The following is a 19,760-nucleotide window of genomic DNA, read 5'->3' on the forward strand; positions in this document are numbered from 1 at the left end:
TACAATCCTCTTAACAGTAATAAATTGGGCCCCCAATTTATGTTGACTTTGGGCCTTTACTGGCAAATATATATTCGCCAGTGTCATATATGCACAGTATAGCTGCAAGCATACATTCACCAATGCAAAATCTACAATAGAACTGCAAACATGTATTTCCGAATGTCATATACACAATGGAGCCGCATGTAAAATTGCTATGATGCACAAATAAATGCCAAGACGACTGTTGGAGGAGGTGCTAGAGCAGCTGTCATACCGGAAATACATCATGACGTTTGTGGAAGGACGTTTGCACACACCCGGAAGTAGGGAGTGTGAGTGGATGGGAGTGTAGTTAGGAGAGTTTAGTGGTAATTTGCAAGTCTATTTTTTTAGTTTTGTGAATTGTTCTTTTGTGGAATTCCAGACCACATCTGGACATGGCGAGATCGCTGTTCTCCACCGAGGAGCTGATCCTCATTTGCTGGGGAAACATTACTAATAATTGTTGTATTTTCAGTTGAAAACATGTCCAATTCCTAGATCCATTGAGGTACATAGCAGAGGTTCAAGGTTCTTCCTAACTATACAGGTGGCACAGACACAAGCATACACCCAGGGCCACTGTTAGATATCATGGGGCCCGTACAGCATACCTGACAGCCCCCCACCGCCAGAGAAAATATCCAAATTATATTTATGGTAAAAATACATTAAAAACATTATTAATGGACATAATCCCAACCATATTCCTGTGAAATCTAAATGATAAAACTGTACTGAGTTCATAAATAAAGCTGTGTGTGTAATTGAGATTTTGGGGCTCATGGGTGCTGTGGCCTGTAGAGTGGGAATCAGTGGTTGGTTTTTGTGGCTATCGCCGTTTGCAGGCAACCTATGTTACACTATGGAATTGCTGCAGGTAATAATTTGACAAGCATATGGGTGCAAGTGTACAGCCCTGAACACAGTGAGCATTCAGGGCCACTTCCCCACGCCATCACACCTGTCAGATTAAAACCTGTGTTCATACAGCTGCTGTGTCCCCATAGTGTAACAGGCGGCTCTAGCCCAGTGTTTCTCAACTCCAGTCCTCATGGACCCCCAACAGGTCATGTTTTCAGGATTTCCCTCAGATGAAACAGCTGTGGTAATTACTAAGGCAGTGAAACTGATCAAATCACCTGTGCAAAATAATGGAAATCCTGAAAACATGACCTGTTGTGGGTCCATGAGGACTGGAGTTGAGAAACACTGCTTTAGCCACATAAACAACCCACTCATTCATGCTGTACAGGCCAGAGGACCTGTGTGAATGGGGCATTTTTTACTTTTTTTTTTTCCTCAGCTCGTTAATTTCAATGGCCTGCCTAATGTGTGGGAACATGCAAAAATACTGCAGGCATATTATTTTAAAAGTGTGTTGCACCTAACCGTGCACATCTGCAAAGGGCATTGCATTTCTTTGCTGTGCTGGAAAATGTGTGTTCTTGCATGCGTTTCTGCACCACCAATGGTGTGAACAAGTCCTAAGGGCCAGTTCACACTATAAAAACAGTCTAGATGTGTTCCTGATGCATTTTTGCATGCCCTTTTGGCATGCATGTTTAGTGTGTTCCAGTACATTTTGGATGTGTTTTGGACACGTTGCATTGCATTTTTGTATCCCTTCCAGTTAGTTTTTTCTACTTTCTTTTTATTCAATTTAATTAGGGACGTGTGCGTTTTAGTACATTCAAGGACATTTCAATGTGTTCCAGTACAGTTCTGTGCAGGAACAATGCAGCGTGGTCAACTTTGTTTACAGCACCTGCAATGCACTGAAAATGCAAGCGCTGATGTGAACTATGACATTGACAACCATATAACCTTCTTTCTGTGCGTTTGTGATGCCGAAAAAGCAACTGAAACACATGTAGTGTGAACTGGTCCTAAAGATTATTAGAGGTAAGGGAACGGGACTGACCAGGGATTGTGAATTCAATCAGACTAGTGGTGATATACAATCAGCAATCGTATAATAATGTGAGATCTGAGCTGTAGCTGATAGAAAATGAGACACATTCACTTGATCAGTAAATAGTTAAAAAGAGTGGGGCGGTGATCCATAGATTTGCATATGGGGCAGGTGATGATGGGGTGGGGGAGGGGGTCAAGTTGTATAACGAGACAGATTTAAAAGAAGAGAAAAAAGTTACAATGAAATATACACAGCATGAAACTTGCACATTTCCTAATTGGCAGAAGAACAGGACGCAGGTAACATTCATCCACTTTCTAGTCATTAGGCAAAATCATAATTGATTGATCAATATTCCTGGCACTGACACAACCCAGAAAATTGATCTCCATTTTTTGGGATGTAGCCATGACTGGGATTAGAACCCATGACCCAAGTGCTATTAGTTCTGAGCTCTAACCACTAAACCACTGTGGGAGATACAGTTTGAGCTATAATGTAGAATAGTTACATTGTTTAAAAATGATAAAGCGAGTGCTGGTCAAATGATATAGACTACTAAAATGGTATTACACAAGATAAATATAACCACGAACAGTAGTGCATGAACTCGTGAAAGGTCATCCACCCCTGTGACAGTGTACTACACTATTAAGCACCTTTCTGGCTCCTGTGGCTGAGCTAATTCCTCCCCAGGACCATTTGGGAACCCACCCTGATGGATGGATGGATGGAGCTGGATGACTAACCCATAGCTGCCAGCATACCGCTGCACCCCCAGATGTGTGATGTGTATAACCCATGCGCATTAATACTTTTGTTCTGGTGAGTGTAGACCAGTCCCAAGGGTGGTTTACCTTTCACGAGTTCATGCACTACTGTCCGTCACGGAGAGACCACACGTGCCATTCATAGGCACTCTCTGAGTTGGTACTCTGACACGAAGGACATTCCATTATTCAGGAATGATTATATGAACTTATTTTAGCACCATTTACCATTTTACATCATTATTGCAATTCTTTGCACTTTTTGGTTTTTACATGCGTTCATTATTGATCACATGCATTGATAGTGCTGCAATTGTCTTTAACATAGAATAGTTACGTGATTACAGAGAATGAAGATATCTAATTATATTGGGAAATTAGAAGTATTCAAATTATTTGAGCTATAAGTGTGAAAATGTTTAACATTTGAAAATAGAATGTATGACATTCATTAGTAAATGCATTAGTTTCCTGATCATTTTGGAGAAACAAAAAAACAAAAAAAAAACCAATTCTAATATAGGTGTACTATTTATTACATTCTAAAGATTCTCTTTTGCTAATAGGAAAACGCCAATGCTAATAAAGCCCGCGCTTGTACGCCATCTAGTGAATATATCCGGTATTGCACCTAAAAATGTGCCAGACGCGATACCACATCTACTAATAGCAAAGTAGATGTTGGTTAATGAGATTGCTAGACGCTGCTCAGAAGACTGACAGGTCTTGCTTGATTTAATTGAGTCTGCCTGAATGGTCAGAGTCTGCTAGTAAACTCACGTCTTAGTGAATCAGGGCCAAAGAGTCTAAAGAGCAGGAGCATTCTTATACAAGCACTGGCAATTAGCAGTGTTCTAATCCACACATTTGTGAAAACCTGGTAGTACTGTGAAGCACTGCAGACTTTGCAGTAAGCAAAAAGTCCAATGGGGTTTCATAACAGAGTAACCCTCAATTGTGCAGACAAAGAGGAGTGGCAGTATACAGTTATCAGACACCGGAAACCAACTTGTGATGCAGGTAAAAAAGAAGAGTAAAGGCACTGTGATGACAAGCCGGCATAGTACACGAAAGAATTCTATACTGTCAATTTTTGTTGGCTCTCAGGTCGGGGCAAGAAATAGAGTATGTGAAAGTCTGGAGCCAGATAACCTTCTACTCCTAAGGTTTTGGCCAAGGCAGAGCATTGGAGTCCAGTATTTCCAGCAGAGCCAACCAGTCAGGTACAGCCAGAGTACAAAAATTGAAACAGCTGCGGCAGCTGTGCAGGAAATGGTACAGTAGTTGGAAGCTGTGGTTATCCTTTTGATTAGTAAGAGAAAGAGGTTCTCCCCAGCTGTATGTCACTCCGTGGAATCTCAGGTGGTGCAGAAGTGGCTTCATTAGGTGGCACCAGCACAGCATGTGGGGCACAGGTCCAGAAAAAGTTGCATCATGGCACAATCAAAATCCAATGTGCCCCAATGCCATGCCACCTGGAGAATGGCATCCCTAACTGTGAAGAAGTGAACCCAGTAGAGTGCATTCCTGGGTTCTGTTGTGAAGGGTTAAGGGCGGCAGGAACTCTATGGATATGGTCCAGCTCAATGTGCATGTCCGCTGCATTACTGAAGAACACATTAAAGATGTGAATTATGGTAGTATGGAGATCAGCCCTTGTGGTTGCATCCGAGATCCCTCTGATCCTGGCATTATTCCTTCTGTTTCTATTTTCTAAGACCTCCAGCTATAGTTCCATAGTAATCCAGTCATTGCTGCTGGTTTTGAAGCAGCTCCTCAGTATATGACATGCAGAAGGCTGATGCTGACTGCTGAGTTTTCAAAGCCTACAGTCTGTGATCTGCTGCTGGGGATTTAGTGCCGATGTAATTTATTTTCATCCCTCATGGATCCCGTAAGCTGCCTGAGAATTTCCTGCATGTTGGGCTTGGTAGGGAGAGCTTGTAGCTGTCCTCCATTGAGGAAACACTAAGAGAACTACAGGACCTGGGAGAGGAGGTCAGTGAACTCTCAGTTGGTATCACTGGGGTAGGAATAGGGGAGTCCAGGTGAGCCGTGCCTTGTGAGGGAGGTGGCAGCTCAGGTGGGCTGAGTGGGGTCTAGCTGCTACTGCCAGAATGGCACCATATTGGAAAGTTGGTTGAGGCACAAGTCTCCTCTTACCCCCAAATAGTGTATGATGTATGTGTGTTTTGGAATGTCGGGTGCTCCGGGGGCTTAACCCATTTCGGCACAGGTGAGTAAAGCTGGTTAGACAAGTCATCTTCTGCTTAAATCCCCACCACCATGCAGAGCTCAGAGCAAGAGAATTTTCATGGTTGCACCATGCCCCTATGATGCTTTTTTAACTTGGGACAAGTCACATAGGTTTTACTTTTAGCTTTTTATGCGTATTACCTGTGGAAAACATTTTTGCAGTGCATTTGCATACAGTCAAATCTGCATCCAACTTTGAAATCGTGCAACTTAACTTGAAGTTGCACGATTTCAAAGTCGCATGTTTGTGCGACTTCAGGTGCCACTTGGCAGACATCTGTGTGACTTCATGCACATATGTGTATGCAAGGATCATCTGAAATCCCAAAAACTAGTGAAGGAACTTTTTCAAATTTGGTGTGACTCCGTTTCATTGCCAACAAACGGGTGCAATTTGAAACTGTTAAATCACATGACAAGTTGCAATTGTGTGAACCAGGGCTTAAGTAATATATAAGTTACTGCACAGCTGTGCTACAATCCCCTTTCCCTATTCTGCTAGAACACCCTGTGAATCACCCACAGAACAAAATAAAATCAGCAAATTTATAATCTGTGCAGTTTAAAGTTTTCTTTCTTTTTGTGCATCCCACATTCTCAAAGTCTGTGAATATTGAACCACCTTTCAAAATGATTTTACTTACATGAAGACCTTCACTCAAACTGTTGGAAATGTGCTGACCCTTTTAAATAGAAACATCCAGATTGTAGGAGGTCGGATGCTGCTTTTATTTAATATAAATATATCCAAACCAATATTCTTCTCCATATTTGTCAGGTTTTCATCTTTGCATTCATCATTCATCTCTGCTGTTTACCAACAATCCAGAGTACCTCAGCAGTTAAGCAAGAAAAAATCACAACGTGCTTACTGTTTCCAAAACATTATGTTAACCAGACAAAAATCCAAAGGCTCGCAAAAATATTTTGAAGAAAACAACCACGTGATTTGTACTCAAAATACTACATACAATGCCCACATGTGCCTCTCCTGGTGATTGCAAGTATGCTCACTCGATATTTTAAACCTCTGAATGATCCTGAGTTCCAATACCACTCTAAATATTATTATAACATGTCTCCACACCATGCCTTCCACCACATATACAGTATGTAGTCTGCTTAACCCACAGTGTGGACCTCTGTATTTTTTGAAGAGTAATACTGTATATGTTTCTTTATCTCAATTTGCAACATTCCTATTTCTGCTCTGGGTTCCTTGTTGACAATTTGCCACTACAAAGCTCATTTTATTTTGTTTAGCCAGCCAGCTGAATGAAAAAAAACTGAACCAATTGCTCCATCCACACATTCAGAGTGGATGCAAGAATCCTTCCCGCTGTGTCATTGTACTCTGAGGGCGGGTAGACTCCCCACCCTCAGAATACACAGATCAGTGCTGCAACCTTCACCCTACTAGGTATTACCTAAATGCATAACTAGCCTTCTCTTCTGTGAGCCCCTACCTCTCTTTATAACTACAATAAAACCTCTCCCTACCCGATCATTCTCACCTCTACATCAACCCCACTAAAGCAGAGTTTCAGTCACACAAATAAGTCAGCAGCTACAAAAACTGTAGCTGCTGACTTTTAAAACACAGCCACTCACCTGTCCCTCGGTTCTCCGGTGTCCTCCCTGCAGCCCGTTTTCACCGGCCATCCAGTTTTCCCAGTTGCAGCATCTTCAGTGTGGGCACCTAGCTGCAGTCTTCTGGGACCTGTCATGTGTCCCAGCAGACTACGGTGAGGGAGGGGGGGGACAACTTCGACCTTCCAATTGCCTAGGCAATCGCAGCAGAAGTGAGAAGCAGGTACTTGTCAGTTTAAGGTACCCACTCCCCCCCACTCCTCAAAGGTGCCAATCCTTAATGGGGAGTGGGGGACCAGACTTTAAAGCGGAACTTCCCCTTTTGGGTGGAGCTCCACTTTAACAACCAGCTCATGGAGCATAAGGCTCCTTTTCAAGGTTGACAATTTCACTTCCCTAGAATTCCTGTCTAGAATTCCTGTCTAGAGAACAGAGTGAAACAAGGAGGGGAAATACTTATCTCGCATTAGTGGGATCCTACCTACAGAAAAATGGGTTTCTTGGAGAAATGCTACCTGAGTCTATGATTTGTAGAGATCGGTTGGATCATCCTGTCCTTTTCGATAGTGTTCAGAAATCGATCAATGAGTGATAGAAAATGCAAGTCCAACGCCAATGCCACAGAATAGCCTGGTAAGGCAGGTCAAAGTGTTGTTGGGCATATTGTAACTGGGCTTTTTTGTGGCATTGGATCAGTAAAGGCTGCTTTCTGGCAGCTCAACTATGCAGCTCATCTTTGTTCAAGTAGTGTCATATTGTGCTCATTAAAAAAAAACACACACTGTCTTTTTCCAGAGCAGCCTGTATTTCTCTTGAGATTACCTATGGGTTTTTCTTTGTATCCTGAACAATTCTTCTGGCAGTTGTGGTTGCAGTCTTTCTTGGTCTACCTGACCCTGGCTTGGTAGCAAGAGATCGCCAAATTTACCACTTCTTAATAAGTGATCGAACAGTACTGACTGGCATATTCAAGACTTTGGTTATCTTTTTATATCCTTTTCCATCTTTATAAAGTTTCATTACCTTGTCAGGCATGTCTTTTGATAGTTCTTTTCTGCTCCCCATGGTTTGGTATCTAGGCTGATCAGTGCATCCAAATGAGAGCTAACAAATGCATTATTTATACACATACACTAATAGCAATTTAAAAAGTCACAGATGTGGGAAAACACCTTTAATTGCCATTTTAACCTGTATGTATTACCTTGTAGGTCTGTACCAAAGCCAAACGTTCCAAAGTATGTAAACTTTTGATCAGGGCCATTTGGGTGACTTCTGTTGTTATGATTTAAAAAGGAGCCAAACAACTATGTGATAATACATAGCTTCATATGATCACTATATTTAAATAAAAGACAGTTTTTTGGCATGATCAGTCATATTTTCAATGCCAAAATGTCATGATTTATGCCAGGGTATGCAAACCTTTAAGTACAACTGTATGATGCTGTTGCCCATGACTACAGAACTAGTGTTCTGACTTTAAGCTCATGGAAGATGGAGAAATGGAGACCTCAAGGATTAAGAAGTTCTAGATATGTGCAAGAGTTTGGCTTCCTAGTATGCAAATATGGGTTGATGTCACTATGAGTGAGTGCCTGGTAGCTGAGCTGGTGGAGTCTGGTACAGGCTTGGAAGTGCTGTACTCAAAAGGGAAGAGCAATCTAGTGCCCAGAGCATAGCGAGAGAGTAATGAACTGTGCTGCAGATTACAATGTGTTAACTAGGATGGAGTATGCATTGCTTTTAAGATGAGGTGCCGCCTTAACTTTGTGATGGTCTGGCTCAGCCCACATTTGGGGCAGTAGCGAATGCTATTCTGGGTCCCCCAAATAGGTGCAGTAAGCCCTGCCCACAAGTGTATTATAGTTAGGTTGTTGCTTTTGGTTTTACTTCACTGTCATGTTTATTTTTCACTTTTGCTTTGCATGTGGTCTGTTGGGGTTGGATTAGTGTTATGTGCATTAATAAACTTTTATTTTAATCTTACTCAGTCTGATTCCAGTTTCCTAAGTACAGCTACACTGCACTGGTCATCCCTGCTTGATAAAAGTCACCAAAGATCCATTATCTCCTGCGCTCAAAGACTCAGATCAAACAGGCGTTAGTGACAAGCAGCGTGTTGTGTGTTCATCCACTGGTGATCAGAGGTTGTGCAGCTCTATCATGAAGCTGGGGAAGCTTAATAAAACTGTAGAGGAAGATGAAAGAAAGAGCGCACAAACCTTGTGCATTACCTCAAATAGTGACTAATTTTTTTAATAAGGAAATATACTCACAAAGTGATGGTATAACAGGCATAGGTAACCATAATCCAAACAGGGTTACAGGTAAATCGAAAAGGGGGGGGAATGAAGGCGAACGCATTTCGAAGGGTGCTCCCTTCTTCATCAGAGCTGGGTTGAGCAGATAGAGACTTCAGTATGGCAGAGTTCCCATGGCAAGGAGATATTCAGCCACTGAGTGTCAGTATTACAGCAGTTCAGGCTGAACTGTGGTGCGCTGTCTTATCCATGCTTATGTCTTATCCATGCTGTATACATATTATGAAGGGCAATGCATTTCATAATAAAGAATATAGTATTGCTTCCTTCTATAACTGTAATACCACCTATGTTATATATCTGATCACCTGTAAACTTTGTAATAATCAGTATGTGGGAAGCATGACCAGACGTTTAAGGGATAGTTTTTATGAACATCTATATAGTATAAAAATACATCTATCTACTAGTGTGGCCCGCCATTTCAATAATTGTCATGCAGGAGACATTATGGCAGTACAGGTACAGGTCATTGAAAAAATGTGTCTTTTCAAAAGAGGTGGTGATACGTTTTTGCGGTTGTGCAAAAGGGAGGTATTCTGGATATTTCATCTAAATACACGTGTCCCACAGGGTTTGAACCATGAATGGGACATCACATATTTTTATGATTGATAAAGAGCATGTCTCTAGTGTTCCCTTCACCCCTGCATATAGATGCATGTGTGTATGTGCACATGTGCGTGCATCCATATATATATATGTATGTATATTTTATTATGCTTATCGAGTTGTTTATATGTATGTATATGTATCATTTCATATATTTCATTACTCAGTTCATTTGGATACACGTTCATTTAGGCACATCATGCACCTTACGTGTGCACATTCATGTGCACAGGGGCGGACTGACAACTCATGGGGCCCCTGGGCAATAGAGGATCATGGGGCCCCTGTGTCCTTGCCCAAACTCAAAAAAAGCCTATGAAAAAGGTACCAGGGGCATCTCATGGGGCCCCCTACTGACCCCCGAGTTTCCAAATGGTCAGTCTGCCCCTGCATGTGCACACACATCTTTAATGCCATCTCTATTTTCCCTTTGGGATTTTCCTTTCTTTTTCTTTTCTTTTTTTTTCATTTTTTGATGCATTGTTTTTTGCTGCATTACTTTTGATATATATATTTAATTATTTTTCTGCTATTTTTCTGCTGTTTTGATATATTCTGGTCTGAATATGTATGTTTTTTTCTGATTTTTTTTTTCGTATTTTATCCCAAGTAGACATGCATTTTTTGTTTTTTTTTAATGAGTTTTTTGTATGCGTTTTATGCATATATTTATATTTTAAATATTTACAAATGTAGCTTTTTAGCCCATATTTTCTTGGGATATTTACTCACTTTTATCTGTGTTTGTTATTCTATTTTTCATTTATAATTTTTTCAGAATTTTTTCACAATTATTTTTATCCATTATTCTTTTTCTCTTTATTTGTTTTTCCTTTTATTCCACTTCACTTTCCTTTTTTCTTTTCTTCCTTTCTTGTTGTTCTCTGAGATAACTACTTTTGATACAATGGTTTTATATGTCTTCTTACAATGTATTAGTAGGCGTACCCTCAGGATTCAGGAGTGCTGATTAGGACAGGTGTATATGCTATATAAGACAGCACTTTTGTTGTTTTCTTTGTTATGATTAAGCACAAGATCGTGTGAAATGCGTTAACAGGTCCTGTATTCATGTCCTGGTGTTTTGTGTGTCCTATGGATCAATAAATACACACTATATGCATTTATCCTCCGGTGTGCGGCTGACCCTTCTTCCTATTGCATCATGAGTGGTGGAGAGCCAGAGTCTGCACCTGTTGTGGATTAATCTGGATTGTTTGCCTGAGCGGTATACCTTTTGTTCTTTGGATATGGCCAGCATGTGCTCCAAGTCACTGAACTGCAAACAAGCAAAAACCTTTTTTCCTTTTGGGGTAAAGTTTTTACATAAATCAATAAAAGCTGACCATCATAAGCAACCCTGTCAGTGTTAAAAGGTTTTTTCAACCTTCTAACTGCTACTATATCTGTGTAGCTTGGTCTGTGGAAGTAAGTTAAAAGCCATAGTTTCCAGCAAAATCATTAGAAAATTACTTTCTTTTATCAATAGAGGTATAGACTACAGAGAGAGAGAGAGAGACAACAGTTTGTCTCTGTAAAAATCATTATTTAAGACCTTTTCATGAATGTGTAGCTCAATTTTGGGCACCAACTCACAAAAAAGAAATCAGGGAACTGGAAACAGTGCAGAGAAGGGCAATCAAACTGATAAGAGGCATGGAGGAGCTCGGCTATGAAGAAAGATTAGCTGAACTGAATTTATTCTCTCTTGGGAAGAGGAGATTAGGGAGGGATATGATCAACATGTATAAATACATAGGTCGTCCATATACTGAATTTATTACAGAGTTATTCACTTTTAGGTTATTACATCTGGAGGAAAAGAGAAATAACCTTCACATACAGAAAGACTTCTTCACAGTAAGAGCTATGGAAATGTGGAATAGAATCCTTCAAGAACTGGTTCTGGCCAGATCAGCAGTTTGTTTTGGAAAAGACTGGGTGCATTCCTAACTGCATAAAATATAACTGGATAATAATACTGTATATAGATATAATAACAACAGGGGTAGTTGATCCAGGGAATATGCAATTGCCTCATAAGGCAATATATTTTTTCCCCACGGGGGGTGAATTGGATCATGCTTTATTGCGTTTTGTTTTTGCTTGCCTATGGATTAAATGTGGGTAAAGGATTGGGGAGGAGGTTTATGAAGTGTTTTCTATTCGTGTGTGTGTGTGTGTGTTTTTTTTTAGTGGTCACTAGATGGACTAGTGTCTTTTTTTTCAACCTGACTTACTATGTAACTGTCAAAGTAGTGCAAACTTCAGTTCAGTGTTTCTAAATGTAAAATAATGTACCTAGGAAAAAAGAATCACTTGAGAGAGTACAACATTGGGGATACAGTGTTGGCCAGCATTACAGAGGAAAAAGATTTGGGGGTACTCATTTCAGATGATTGCAAAATGAGCAAACAGTGTGACCAGACAGTTAGGTCACCAGTAGGAGGAAGGAGTTCCTGATCCACCTACCTTATATATACCGGCGTATAAGGCGACTGGGCGTATAAGACGGCCCCCTAATTTTCCAATTAAAACATAGGTTTTGGGCAATACTCGACATATAAGACTACCCCCTTCCGAGGCACACCATTTAAAAACATGAGATTTGATTTAAATAATTTTAATTAAAATGGTTATGACTTACCGGCACTTAAAATCCTTCAAAATCCTCATCATGTTCATCATCTGACATCATAAGTTCATCAATGACATCTTGTGATACATTTGTAAGACAGTCATCGTCAGGGGCGGACTGACAACTCATGGGGCCCCCGGGCAATAGGGGATCATGGGGCCCCTGTGTCCTTGCCAAACTCAAAAAAGCCTATGAAAAAGGTACCAGGGGCATCTCATGGGGCACCCTACTGACCCTCGGGCAGTGCCTGAGTTTCCAAATGGTCAGTCTGCCCCTGGTCATCGTATGGATCTAATTTTGAATCAGATGGTGTGGCTTCAGCTTCGGCCTCCCCTTCATCTTGCCACAAGTAGTCATCCTCCATAGCATCGAATGAATTTGAAATGCCACACTTCATGAAAGACTTGATTACTGTTTCTGCATCAATATCATTCAGGGATGGACTGACCATTTGGAAACTCGGGCACTGCCCGAGGGCCCGGGGTCAGTAGGGGGCCCCATGAGATGCCCCTGGTACCTTTTTCATAGGCTTTTTTGAGTTTGGGCAAGGACACAGGGGCCCCATGATCCCCTATTGCCCGGGTGCCCCATGAGTTGTCAGTCCGCCCCTGATATCAGTCCAGGCTTTTATGAGAAAGTTAAACAAAACATCCAACTTTGGAGGACGCATGTTTCCTCCTTTTGTGAATGACTTTTCAACGCTAACCATCCACTCATTCCACTATTCTCGAATGCGATCTTTAAATGGCTTGTTTAGTGACATGCCCAGTGGCTGTACCAACGATATCAAACCTGCAGGAATAACTGCCGCATCTGTGTTTTATTCTTGCCAGCCTTTGTGCTGGTAGTTAAATGAGCTCTGAACATATCTCACCAGTAGGCTATGTTCTTGACGAAGTCCACCTGGTAGCCTACTCCATACATTATCAAGCCATAGCTTTATCCCTTCTTCATTGATCCAGCCTTTTTTTATTCTCATTTACAAAAACTCCAACAGGGAACTTAATTTTCAACATTGTTTTTCTTTTAAAAATAATCATTGATCTTAGTTTGGTGCCATCAGCTGTACATGCTAGTACCACTGTAAAACTAGACTTCACATGAATTGACAGTTTTATTTCCAACCATATTGAAATTCATAGGAGTTTCTTCCATATTTCCGATATTGCTTAACGCATAGCTGTGTTCCTTGCGCTGTTGCATTACATATCGATGGAAATTACTTACTTTGCTGTTGACATCTGCAGGTAATTTTTGTGCAATTTTGGTCTTTTACCTCAATACCTGATTATGCCTTTCCAAGAATCTAGTACACCAGGATACAGTTGCCTTAAATCCTTTGCTGTGGTCTGGGTTGGATTTGGCCCACTGAAGTGCAAACATACGTATGTTATTTCGTGTCACTACATAACCATTTTGACGATGCTCATGCACCATGTCTGCTACATGATTTTCGAGTTATGGTCAATGTGGGGTGCCTCTTCTTAATGCACATTTACTCCTTGGCATACTCTTTAATGCATCTTCATTTGCTTTTACGTCTTGAACCATCTTTTTTGTTACTCCGTAATGTCTTGCAGCAGCACAGTTATTATGTTCCTTGGCAAAGTTTACAACCTTCAGCTTGAAACTTGTTAAATATTTCCTTCTTTTTGCTGGTGGAGCCATGATGGGCTCCTGTCTAGCAGCTGTTTTGTTTACACTCACATGGTAACGTAAAACTACTGCCAATCATTATTCACGCTGGCAACGTCACGTACATCGCAGAATTTAAGGTTCGCATTTTATACTCAGCGTATAAGATGACCCCCCGATTTTTGGGGGATGTTTTTAAGGTTAAAAGTCATCTTATACATTGGCATATATGGTGTGTATATATATATATATATATATATATATATTTAATAAAATTGGAGTGCTCAGAATCTGGTGCAGCTGTACATGGTAGCAAATCAGCTTCTAACTTCAGCTTGTTCAACTAAGCTTTGGCAATAAGACTTGGAAGCTGATTGGTTTCTATGCACATCCAGATTTTTCACTCTCCAGCTTCAGTAAATAACCCCCACTATGGCCAGTTCTGGAGACCACACTTACAAAAAGATATTGATAAGATAGAATGAGTCCAGAGATAGGTAAAAAAAAAGGTCTGAGGGATAAAACATAACAAACATGACTTCAGCAACTTAATTTGTACAGTCTGGAGGAAAGAAGGGAAAGGGTAGACAAGACTGAAACCTTTAAATACGCCAAGGGGGTGAATAAATTTTAAAAGGGCAGTATTTTCAATATGAAACTAAGATCAAGAACATGGGAACATGACCTCAAACTAAGTGGAGGAAAGTTCAAAACTAATATTAGAAAATATTATTTTACATAAAGGGTAGTTGATGCCTGGAATAGACTTCCAGCAGAGGTAGTGAGTCAGTCAATAGTAAGTGGCTTCAAACATGCTTGGGACAAATATACTCTAGATCTATACTGAAAAAACCCCAAAAAAACAAAAATACAAAACATATTAAAATAAAGGGCAGGCTCAACAGGCTGCTTGGTCTACTTTCTGCCCAGGGGCGGACTGACCATTTGGAATCACGGGCATTGTCCGAGGGCCCGGGGTCAGTAGGGGGCCCCATGAGATGCCTCTGGTACCTTTTTCATAGGCTTTTTTGAGTTTGGGCAAGGACACAGGGGCCCCATGATCCCCATGAGTTGCCAGTCCGCCCCTGTTTCTGCCATCACTTTTCTATGTTTTTATGTTAACTGTAACTCTGTAACTGTGTGAAACTAAAGTAAAAAGCCTAAAAATACTAATACAGCCACTACATCTAACAATGGGTAGGCATAGTATGTAAAACTGAACTAAGGTAGCAGGCTGAATATCTCTTTTTTTCTGCTTTATAACCTTCTGTACCTAATCAAGACAAATGTGTATTATCGCTATTGTAGCTTTCTCTCATTATCCCTTTTATTTGCAGGATGGTGGAATATTCCCTGGATCTGCAGAATATAAACCTGTCTGCAATCCGAACTGTGCGTGTCCTCAGACCACTGAAGGCTATCAACAGAGTACCTAGTAAGTGTCCTATTTCTACAGTAGGGATAAGCAGTCTATGCCTCTCAATTTTTTTTGTTGATTGCATATGCCAACTTACTCTACTAGATTGCATCTGTAGAGCATGCTGAGAGCCACAGCTGGAAAGTCATATGCTGCTCTTTTCTATTCTACCCAGATATCTCTTAACTTAAATTTGTTTTTGTTGTCAATAAGAGGTGGGTGGAATTTGGGAAAGTAATATCTGTTTCTGGTACTCCCCTTAGCTCTATGTCATCATATCTGTATTTCTTTCCCATAATATTTAAGACGAGCCTTGTCTTAAAAATTACCATTCTGTGTTAATTTGGCAATCACCAGAACACCATTCAAGCTGTATTTCATAAACTAGCTTGTCCAGACCTGGAGCTAAGGGTATCCACTATGTGTTCCACACCCCTCTCCCTGTATTATTTGTACTGTCTGTCTGTCCATACTGTACTTCTTCTCTCAGGGACAATTCTGCCTTTAGCTCTTCATCTCATCGCCTGTCTTTCTCCGGCCAATCAGCGGCTTACCTTTGTTACTAAGCCCCGCCCATTCCATGCGTCCTCGTCCAGTTGTGTCACGTAAGTGCTTGATTCTTTTATGTACTTAAATGTTTCTCTCGGCTGGTTGTTTACATTGCTTCTAAGTCATTGTGCCATCCACCTTTAGGACAGTTACTTAGAGATACTGTTATCCCAAAATTATATACAATCATTCCGGAGAGTGTTGACAATATTTTTACAGTGTCTAGATATCAAACACTTAGAATGTCAAAAGTTTTCCAATTCTGATGTAAGTTTCTTTAGGAAATATTTAATTAATGTGTAGCGTTAACAGACCAGCTGCAGAGCTGTAGAGGTTTTCATATCCACAACTGAATGATTACAGGTTTAATTCAGTCCATTATAGGGGTATTAGAGCTGCTGTCATCACTGGTACTCCAGCCACTAGAGAATGAAGAGCATGCAATGGAACTTTAATGAGACCTGCACATATCGCTCAGGACATGATTACATCCTATGTGACACTTTAAGAAAAGGTTTAACAATCAGAAAGAATCACTGTTGAAGTGCATGATAACAAAATTAGAAAGATGAAACCTAATCTCATAAGATTACATTTTGATCTCTTACTCATGAGGGGCTTTTGGTTCAATCTTGCCTGATTTCACTCATTTAGTCTATTAATGTGGCTGCTCAAAGTATAAACAAAAGGCAAAATTAGTAAATGAAAGTGAGAGTAAATCCAAAATTTTGAGCTGCCACCTGAGCAGGATGAGAGTTAAAAAATCTTATAATGGGGACACTTGTTCCCATTACAACTGCCTATGAGAGGATTTCCCTCATATTGGAAATATATTTTCTCACTTTCCATTGAGTGTAGAGAGCAGAAAATTAAGGAAAGGTAAAGGAGAAACAGATTGCAAAGAAAAAAAAATGCTTTTGAACTATATCTCCCATTTTATTCAAAAAGTGAAAAAAAGTCTTAACTTTAGATGTGCTTTAATATCTTAATAGAATTAAAATAGACTCCTGATAGTATACTCTAGGTAATAACATGAAAAATCTAACCTTCCTACCTCATAATCAGTAGTAGGTTTGCCATCACACTGACATGTATGAGCTGAGCCCATACCAACATAATATAAATGTTTTATATTGCCAAAGCTGTGACACTATGTTTTACAAAACACAGTGGTAGTGTTTACTAGTGTTAATGTAGAAGAGGGGGAAAAGAATATATTGAACGTAGGTTTTTGTACAGTTGAAAATTTTTGACATGATTGGATGATTGAAATGAATAGAGCGTCACATTTTCCCTTTTAGCTATGGGACCATTCCCTTTGGAAAATTAGAAAATTCTGTATTATTAGTAAGCCAAGCCTACATGTATAGATGCCTAACAATAGACCTGGTGCTCCTTTGGTAGCTTATCCACTACAACTACAAAATGCAGGCTGCTGATTTGGAAAAATACAGGTGAAACTCGAAAAATTTGAATATCGTGCAAAAGTTAATTTAATTCATTAATGCAACTTTAAAGGTGAAACTAATATATGACATAGACTCATTACATGCAAAGCAAGATCGTTCAAGGTGTGATTTGTCATAATTGTGATGATTATTGCTTACAGCTCATGAAAACCCCAAATCCACAATTTCAGAAAATTAGAATATTGTGAAAAGGTGCAATATTCTAGGCTTAAAATGTCCCACTCTAATCAGCTAATTAAGCCATAACACCTGCAAAGGGTTCCTGAGCCTTTAAATGGTCTCTCAGTCTGGTTCAGTGGGAATCACAATCACGGGAAAGACTGCTGACTCGACAGTTGTGCAGAAAACCATCATTGACACCCTCCATAAGGAGGGAAAGCCTCAAAAGGTAATTGCTAAATACGTTGGATGTTCCCAAAGTGCTGTATCAAAGCACATTAATAGAAAGTTATGTGGAAGGGAAAAGTGTGGAAGAAAAAGGTGCAAAAGCAGCAGGGATGACCGCAGCCTGGAGAGGATTGTCTGGAAAAGGCCATTCAAAAGTGTTGGGGATTTTCACAAGGAGTGGACTGAGGCTGGAGTCAGTGCATCAAGAGCCAGCATACACAGACGGATCCTGGACATGGGCTTCAAATGTCATTTTCCTCTTGTCAAGCCGCTCATGAACAACAAACAACGTCAGAAGCGTCTTACCTGGGCTAAAGAAAAACAGACCTGGTCTGTTGCTCAGTGGTCCAAAGTTCTCTTTTCTGATGAGAGCAACTTTTGCATCTCATTTGGAAACCAAGGACCCAGAGTATGGAGGAAGAATGGAGAGGCACACACTGCAAGATGCTTGAAGTCCAGTGTGAAGTTTCCACAGTCTGTGTTGATTTGGGGAGCCATGTCATCTGCTGAGATCGAACAATGCAGAAGAGCTGAAGGCCGCTATTGAAGCATCCTGGTCTTCTATAACACCTCAGCAGTACCACAGACTGATAGCTTCCATGCCACGCCGCATCGAGGCAGTAATTGCTGAAAAAGGGGCCCAAACCAAGTACTGAGTACATATGCATGCTTATACTTTTCAGAGGTCCAATATTGTTCTATGTACAATCCTTGTTTTATTGATTGCATGTAATATTCTAATTTTCTGAGATTGTGGATTTGGGGTTTTCATGAGCTATAAGCCATAATCATCACCATTATGACAAATCACGGCTTGAACTCGCTTGCTTTGCATGTAGTGAGTTTATCTCATATATTAGTTTCACCTTTTAAGTTGCAATACTGAAATAAATGAACTTTTGCACAATATTCTAATTTTCCGAGTTTCACCTGTAATTCAGTTGTGAGTGATCAAAACAAACTCTGCCCATAACCTCAGTGACTTCCACCAGAATCTTCAGCCATTTGTGTGTTCTAAGAAATTCAGGATTAGTAATAAATTAATTAATCAAACAATTGTGGCTTTTATAGTATTGTATGCTATTGCTAAAAAAAGATTTCTAGAAGATGTGGTAATTGGAATAGTCATACTATAATTGTAGTTTGGTTAAGGGATTTTGATTCAGGGGTTTTGGTTCAAATCTTAGGTTATTACAATACTAAAAGGAAGAGAAAAAGCAGGTTGGTAGCTCATTCACACCAGTCAGGTCCATTGCTGTGCATTTAACGCACACATTTTATGATCCACATGTAGCTTGTAGTGTGTTAAGACAGACTACCTATGTGTCAAAGTGCAGCCTATAGATAAAGGAACAACTGCCTTTCTGGTCTGTCCTTTGACTTGAGTGTAAAACACCTGTTTTAGAACCTCTGTTGTGAATGGTTCTCCACAATGTCTATAGCTTTGAGGCAAATGAGGGCTTGTTTCAAACTTTTTTAAAAGTTTGCTTAAAATATGTAAATGTTTTAATGCACGAAGGGTTAGAATCTCTGCCAGGTTTTTATTGCTGTCTGTGCCTTTGTTGCAGAGAGTCACCCACTTGTATTGTCTTTGTTAGCAGGATAAATGGTAATGTGAAATCCAAAATATCACAGTTGTCATAAGAAGTGGGTGTTAAGTGAGACTTTTTAAAATCGGGACACCTGTTTCTGGTGACAATCAATTGAAAAAAATTCCCTTACCATGGGGTAGATAATCTCTGATAAATACTATATTACTTTACTGTACTTAAATTAGCATAACATGTTAGTGATTCTAAGTAAACTATTAATATTAGTGCTTTGTATAGCAAGTAAGCCTTTCTTGCCTTACAAGCACTACTAATGCCCATACATGTGGCAATTTTCTATCAATTTCAACAAACCTGTAATTGCAAAAACAGGCAAATAGATAACACAACCTACAACAAATAGTTGAAATAGTTGTTAATATTTAATTAATTTTGCCTGTCCAGGCTAGTTAAAAATGAATGTGCCACATCCTCAAGTTTTAGAAGTCAACACGTACTTGCATATGATTGGGATTTTTCAGGCACCAAACACAACTTCAATATTTACTTGTTATACTAAAACACCATGCATATTGTAGAGTTGTTCATTTTTTTGTGCCAAGTATAATGTAAACTGTCTTG

The 19,760-nt window shown here is 40.0% G+C and overlaps 1 protein-coding gene across 3 annotated transcripts in view; it reads left to right on the plus strand.

Annotated features, from left to right (window-relative positions):
- Positions 1-19,760, plus strand: part of CACNA1I (calcium voltage-gated channel subunit alpha1 I) — a 1,904,325-nt gene that overhangs the window by 368,749 nt on the left and 1,515,816 nt on the right. For all 3 annotated transcript variants that reach the window (XM_089683626.1, XM_089683627.1, XM_089683628.1), the window contains exon 3: positions 15,105-15,202. In XM_089683626.1, coding sequence (XP_089539752.1) covers positions 15,105-15,202 — 98 coding nt within the window. The remainder of the gene's footprint in view (positions 1-15,104; positions 15,203-19,760) is intronic.

The sequence above is a fragment of the Staurois parvus genome, unplaced genomic scaffold, assembly GCF_062004578.1.
Source record: "Staurois parvus isolate SC_StPar_1 unplaced genomic scaffold, SC_StPar_1.0 ptg000316l, whole genome shotgun sequence".
NCBI classification, from domain to species: Eukaryota; Metazoa; Chordata; class Amphibia; order Anura; family Ranidae; genus Staurois; species Staurois parvus.